Consider the following 7,868-nt stretch of genomic DNA (forward strand, 5'->3'; position numbering starts at 1 on the left):
GAGGTCAACCAGATTGGGTGAGGGGGGGGGGGGCGAAGGCGGGAGAGTACATCTTGAGTTTACAGAGCACTTGCTAAGGGTGGAGGTAGGGGGAGTTCACATATAGGAATCATCACTGATGAAGCATCAATATATACATTTTACAGACAGAAGACTGAAGGGTCTTCACCCACCACATTCCCTGCAGGGAAACCAGCCCCTTCAGGAGCTCTGGAGAAGGAGCCTGCTGAGGACGGTCCTCTTCATGGCGCTCTTCAGCTCCTTGTTCCTGAGGCTGAAGATAATGGGGCTGAGGAAGGGCGTGAGGACTGTGTAGGTGACGCCCATCAGGGTGTCTCCTTCCAGAGACTGGGGACCCTTGGACTTGAGGTAGATGACAGAGGCGAAGCCATAGTGCACGACCACCACAGTGAGGTGGGACGCGCACGTGGAGAAGGCCTTCTGCCGGCCCTCAGCCGAGGGCATCCTCAGGATGGTGGCTATGATGGAGGCGTAGGAGAGGAGGATGAGGAGGCAGCAGCCCAGCAGGGCCGTGATGCACACCAGGCCCACGCCCAGGGCCACGGTGGAGACGTTGTTCCCACAGGCCAACTTCAACAGTGGAAGCGCATGACAACCCAAATGGTGGACCTCATTGGGCCCACAGAAAGGGAGGTGGAAAATGGCCATTGTCACCACCAGCCCCATGACCGAGCCACCAGCCCAGGACCAGGCCACCAGGCAGGCGCAGCCACGGGGGCTCATGAGCACGTTGTAGCGCAGGGGGTGGCAGATGGCCACGTAGCGGTCATAGCCCATGACCGTGAGCAGGAAGGAGTGGGTGAAGCCAAACGTGAAGGAAAAGTACATCTGGCTGGCACAGGCCACGAAGGCGATGGAGCGGTGGGTGGAGAGCAGGTCGGCCAGCATGCGCGGGACGATGGCGAAGGTGTAGAGGATCTCGGAGATGGAGAGGGCGCACAGGAAGAGGTACATGGGCGTGTGGAGGCTGCGCTCGCCCCAGATGGTGGTCAGGATGAGCAGGTTCCCCAGCAGCGTGAACAGGTACATCAGCAGGAAGAGCAGGAAGAACATCAGCTGAAGGTGGGGGAAGGGGGAGAAGCCGATGAGGATGAATTCAGACACTGAGCTGTGGTTCAGCCCCAGCATGGCGGTCATACCTGGTGTGGGAGAGAGGGGAGAACTTAGGGGGAGGGTCTCTAGTGAGTTCTACCTGGGAGGGCTTCCCTGAGGGGCTCCTCCACGTCTTCATGTCATGGTTATCTTATCTGCAGAATAACATGCACAATAATCGCCTGTGCTTCACAGAGCCACTCGAGGTTTCAATAAGATCATGCATTTCCAATGCTTACCACAGGTCAGAGCACATAGTAGGAATTCAATAAATAAATAATAATTATTATTATTACTACTACTTTTAAATCCCATTGTTAGGAACTCAGGGTCTCTATTCAGCTCCACCTGGATGGAGCTGGTACTGGACAAGGGGTCACTACCCGACGTGCATAGAAGCCAATACGATGGCACTGGCTTTGAGAAAAGAGAGAGCTTTTATTTGTGAGTTCAGCCAGCAAGGAGACAGGTGGCCAGGCTCGAATCAGTCTACTCGATCCAGGTTGTGGGACAAGATTTAAGGGGGTTCAGCACGAGATCTTCAAGGACAATGGCCCCTTCACCTCTTAAAGGATCCCAGCACTTAGGTTCCGGTCATGTTCTGCTCCTTCGGTTCTGTGGGGTGAGCAGTGGAGGATTGAAAAGTGTTACTGGTGAGCGGTGGTTAGAAACAGGATAGGACCAGTTTGAGCTGGTTCTGCAGTCACAGAGACCCCACTTTAGAAGTTGTCATGGCCCCTTGTCATTTTTCTAAATTGGAACGGAAATTTAAAAAGAAAGCAACACTTCAGTCTTTTAAAAAAATTATTATTATGGAATTAAAAAAAATTCTCCCCCAAGGATATTTTTCAAGAGAGGAAAAAAAGAGAGAGAGAGAGAGAGAGAAACATAGATTGGTTGCTTCCTATACGTGCCCAGACCGAGGATTGAACATGCAACCTAGGTATGTGCCCTGACTGGGAATGAGCCTGCAGCCTTTGGTGCCAATGGAGGAGCCACCCGACCAGGGCAATGGGATTTTTTTTCAATTGTTTTTTCCATTATTTTTTAAATTATAGTTTATATTCAACATTATTTTGTGTTAGTTTCAGGTGTAGAGCATAGTGGTTAGACAATCATATACTTTACAAAATGTTCCCCCTGGTATTTCCAGTACCCACCTGGCACCATACATAGTTATTATAATAGTAGAGGCCCGATGCACGAAATTCATGCAAGGGGCTCGGCCCTCCCAGCCCCGGCTTCGTCCTGGTTTCTTTGGCTATGTACCCAGAAGTGAATCACTGGGTCATAAGGCAGTTCTAGTTTTTAATTTTTTGAGGAACCTCCATACTGTTTTCCATAGTAGTTGCACCATATGGTAGGATCTTTAATATAATTGTTGGATTGGAAAAATCTGGTGCTGGTTGGAGTTCGCCTTTGAAAGGATAAAGCAAATTCTGTGATCACTGTGCTCAAATCTGCCTGAAGTGCTGTTGGCAAGGCTTAGTAAGTATCAGGTGCTGGCTTTTTTCTTTTCATACAAAAACTCTACATGTTATCCATATGAGTTAAACATTTTTGAGAAGTTTTTTAAAACAGTGCTTCAACAACAATGGGTAGATTCCTTAATCTATTTGATCCTTAGCTTTCTCCTCCCTTAAGGAAGTTGGTCATAATAACCCTTACCTGACAGGGTTGTTATGAGGATTACATAAGACAAACACCTAGGGGCCTTCCACAGCGCCTGGAATAAACAATGGAAAGTTAAGATTGAGGGCAGGCATACGTAGTCAGAATTGGATTCTCTTAAAATGTAGCAATCACCCTAACTGGTTTGGCTCAGTGGGTAGAGCATCAGCCTGTGGACTGAAGGGTCCTGGGTTCCATTCCAGTCAAGGGCACATGCCTGGGTTGCGGGCTCAACCCCCAGTAGGGGGTGTGCAGAAGGCAGCTGATCAATGATTCTCTGTCATCATTGATGTTTCTACCTCTCTCTCCCTTCCTCTCTGAAATCAATAAAAAAATAAAAAATGTAGCAACCTATGGTTGTATCTCTCTTTTAACTGGTGCATTTAATGCATTTATCTTTTTGGTTATTACTGTTCTTTTGAACTTAATTCTGTCTCTTTATTTAATACCTGAGCTATGTGTAAATATATTAATAAAATATCTAATATATACATACGCCTACATATGTATATTTAACATATCCAAACACAAAAATATGCACTTGCTCTTATTCACTAAACCAAACACACACACACACACACACACACACACACACACACAAACACACACACACACACACACACAGAGATAAAAAACAACAACACAGTAAGAACATGGAATTGTCACCAAAAAGGACCTTGTGTGAGGCATAAAGGAAGTCTAGGTAAATTTCCAAGTGCCAATATTGCAAAGACCCAGGTTACCTGACCACACTGCAAAACATTTGGATATTAATATGAAGAGGGTACCTGAAAGTTCCCATGTACTTGGAGCACAAATATTAGGCTGAACCTTTGACAGTGGCATAGTAACATATTACTCACTAATATTTGGGCTAAACCAAAATTAAGAAATACTAAGAGCTGAATGATAATGAACAGTTGAAATGACTAAATGAAATGGATTGTTCCTGGAATAGAAAAAGGATACCAGTGGGTAAACTGGGGAAATTCTAGTAAGATCTGTTTGCTATGTAGTATTATGCCAGTGTTAATGTCCTGGTTCTGATCCTTGCACGGGGGTTCTGTAAGATGCTGGCATTTCAGGAATTTGAATGAGGGGGAGCACAAAAATTTCCTTTGTTGTTTTTACAACTTTTTTTAAGCTTAAAATTAAAGAGAAAAATAGTTTAGGCAAACAAGGCACCATCCAAAGTAGCACCAAATCTATCAAGTATGTACAATTAATTTAAACAAGCACACACAAGACCTCCACAGAGAACAATTAAACCTCCAATTAATAGAAAACACAGCAGATAATATAAATAAATGGGTGAAATGGAAATATAATATCATAAAGGTGTTAATTCTCCCCCAAATTTAATCTCTACATTCAATATAATATTCTAAAAAAAATTCAGTTGGATTTTTTGAGAAAGATGATAAATGTATTCTAAAATTTCTATGAAAAGATAATGATCCATGAATAACTAAGTCAACCTTGACATGGAGAGTGAAAGGCGGTGGGGGAAATTGCCTTCGGAGAATCTGAGAATTCTACAAACGTCTTGGAAATAAAGCAATGTAGGGTTATTGCAACGGAAGACAAACAGACCAGCGGCTCGGAATGGAGACTTCAGACATGGAGCCGCTCATATATGGTTAGGTTCACACCACAGGTAAATCAGAAAATGACAAATTGCTAGAGGAGAGTATCTCTCTATGTAGATAAAACAAAAATTGGGCTTTAATTAGTACCCTGTACAAAGAGAGGACCAAGAGGGATTAATAACCCAATTGAAAGATAAAAACATAGCTAACAAAAGAAAGTATAGTGGAATCCTTGTGATCTAAGGACAGGAAATGAGTTCTTTAAAAAGAAATAAAAAACACAAATCATAAATAAAAAAGGTTAATTTCATTACATCAAAATTATAAATCAAATTAGCATCATGGACAAAGTTAACAGATGACAAAGGGCAAGAAGATATTTGCAACACTGAGTGAGTCTAGAGGTCTGTTGTACACCGTAGAGCCTGTAGTTAACAAAACGATGATGTGCGCTTAAAATCGTGTTAAGAATATAGACAACAATGTTGTATTACAATCATCAAACTTGATAAGAGACTAGATTTTACTTATTCCCACCACATAAAAGAAATGGTGATCATGTGAGGTCATAGAGGTGCTATCACTACAATGGCAATCCTATTACAATATGTAAATGTATCAAATTAACATGTAGACTTTAAATTTACATGGTTACATGTCAAATCTATTTCAATGAACACATGTTAAGAGGGCAGACCTTATGTTATGTGTCTCACAACAGAAAAGTAAAGAGCCACAAGAAACCTGTTGGAGATGAGGGTATGACCTTGATTGTGGTGATGGTATCACAGGTGTAGGCATATGTCCAAACTCATCAAAATGTACACATTAAATCTGTGCAGACTTTTGTATCTCAATAAACATGGACAGGAGATTCATATCTGGAGTCTGTAAGGAAAGCCTGCAAACCATGAGAAAAAAGGCTGGAATTATAACAGGAAGTGGGAAGGGGTAGGCACAGGCGATGTGCAGAAGAGGAAACGCAATAGGCAGACAGGAAACAAAGACCTGCCCTTGCTCATCAGCAGATAGAGGAATGCAATTTAAACAGCAGCGTGGCACCACGTTACCCCTGTTGGAGTAGCAAAAATTGGAAAGCTGGATGCTGCGATGTGTTGGCCCAGATGCGAAGATGAGTGAACTTTAGTCCTGGGGGCTCATGGCCAAATGAAGGGAGCACTTACCCCAAGTCCCACAAACACTGCTCCTGAGTCTCCCTCTGAATGAAACACACAGGTCAGCGAGGGGACACAGTCAGGAATGTTCATCTCAGCATCGTCTGTGTTGGCAGAGAGTGGGGGACAGTCTGGGAGACCCCACTGTCTGTGGGAGTAGAGAATTAAAATCTGGTGGAGGTGCGCCATGAGCCCTAAACAACATTTAGGGGGAAAAACAAGGCTGACATAGCAATATGGATGGTTCCTACAAACATAGCACTGGGTTAAAAATTAGGAAAAAATAGGAGACCTCCAGCACCATATAACGCACCACAGTCAGAACATGTCTGTGCAGCAACATACATTTTATAAGATTCACACAAGCAGAAGGACACACAGGGAACAAATTAAAATGCTGCCTGTTGAGGGTGGGGAAAGGAGTGGGACATAATGATAAACGGGAATGAATAGAACAGGATCATTGTGAAAATCATGATTTACTCAAAGCTCCTAAGTTTAAGTCCAACAAAAATGGAGAATAGTCAAGATGGGGTCCCTCATACATGATTTCTGTGCCGTGGCCCCAGCTCTGGCTCTGGCCTCAAGCCCTGTCTCCTGGAGCAGTGCCTGCCCATCGTCCTTCCTCTAGGCCTCCTCCTGCTACTAGAATCTATTCTGTTCCCTGAGACACACACAGGTGGTGAGTCATGCAGACCCAGATTCAAATCCCGGCCCCTACCGTGCGCTGAGACAAGCAGAGAACTGCCCTCGCAGGTTCTCTGTGGGAACTGGATATCAAGTGCTCAACAGCGGATGTTCTCAGGACATGCTGCTGGCATTGCCGGCATCTTTCATGGTCATTGCTGGGCTGGTTGTCACTCATCCTCCCCCAGCAGGTGACATCTATTGGCGCCATGACAGTGCAGGGTTTCAGCCCCAGTTCCAGGCTCTTTCCTCTGACTCTGTGGATGCCCTTTGGCCCCCAGTCCTTGATCACTGGGTCAGCCCACCTCCTCTCTTCTGGCTACAAACGGGCTGCAGGGTACCAGCTCCTAAATACCCAAATGTTACAAATACACACACACAGAGGGCTCTCTCCGCTTCCTGTCTCCCTCTGGCGCTTTCCTGTGCCACTCTTCCCAGGACAACCGCCCTGCAGGACGCTCAGGAGGGCTCTCCAAGCCACCTGCACAGTCTGGACTTCAGGGAGGAGAAGGGCCAGCACCCTCATCCCAGCTCCGGGCTCCCAGCCAGAGCCCCAAGCCAGGCTCCCAGGTCCTGTCCCTGTGCCCTTCCTCCTCGAGGGGACGCTACTCGACCCACTCAGCTCGCCCTGCTTGTGCCTCTGGCCACAGCCCAAGCCCTGGGCTCACAGAAGTGGACAGAGCCGAGCACAGGCGCCGTTCATAGGTTCTGAAACACAGTGACAGTGACGTCCAGGAAACTCTGAGCCAGAAGCAGACCCTCTCCCTGCTTGTATCTACCGAGCGCTCCCCAGCCGCCTGCAGCTTGTCTGGGCCCGGGAGTAGCCGAGGACACACAGCAAGGGTACTGTGGTGGGTTGAATTACCCCCGGCCCCCCGTTTAGGTCCTGGACTCACAGAAGTGGACAGGGCTGAGCACTGGCTCAGGTGCACAGGTTTTGGAACCTCAACATGTGACCTTAGCTGGAAACAGGGTCTTTGCAGATGGAATAATGTGAGGACAGAGATGAGGTCATACTGGGTTAGGGTGAGCCCTTAACCAGCGGTTCTCAACCTGTGGGTCACGAACAATGAAAATACATCCTGCATATCAGATATTTACATTACGATTCGTAACAGCAGCAAAATTACAGTTATGAAGTAGCAACGAAAATAATTTTATGGTTGGGGGTCACCACAACATGAGGAACTGTATTAAAGGGTCGCGGCATCAGGAAGGTTGACAACCACTGCGGCTTCATCCAATGCCTGGTGTCCTCACAGGAACAGAGGGGACACAGAGGGACACCACGGGAAGATGGAGGCAGAGACTGGAGTGATGCAGCCACAAACCAAGGAGCCAAGGGCCACCAGGAGCTGCAAGAAACAAGGAAGGACCCTCCCCCAGCACCTTCAGAGGGAGCATGGCCCTGCCGACTCCTTGGTTTTGCACTTCCAGCCTCCAGAACTGTGAGGGAATAAATGTCTGGTGTTTTAAGCCACTGGTTTGTAGCACTTTGCCACAGTAGCCAAAAGAAACAAATCCAGTCACACGCAACTACACGGTCACGGGCACAGACACGGACACGGACACAGACACTGACACGGACACGGACACGGATACAGACACAGACACACTCAGTGCCTTCAGAAGC

General features: G+C 46.4%; 1 protein-coding gene across 1 annotated transcript; it reads right to left on the minus strand.

The window, feature by feature from the left end:
- Positions 1–201: 201 nt before the first annotated feature.
- Positions 202–1,172, minus strand: LOC102436386 (olfactory receptor 10H2-like). The gene has a single exon (XM_006099646.1). It carries the CDS (start codon positions 1,156–1,158, stop codon positions 202–204), a length of 957 nt encoding a protein of 318 aa, XP_006099708.1. The 5' UTR covers positions 1,159–1,172.
- Between the last annotated feature and the right edge of the window lie 6,696 nt (positions 1,173–7,868).

Source organism: Myotis lucifugus, unplaced genomic scaffold, assembly GCF_000147115.1.
Source record: "Myotis lucifugus unplaced genomic scaffold, Myoluc2.0 scaffold_280, whole genome shotgun sequence".
Taxonomy (NCBI): Eukaryota; Metazoa; Chordata; class Mammalia; order Chiroptera; family Vespertilionidae; genus Myotis; species Myotis lucifugus.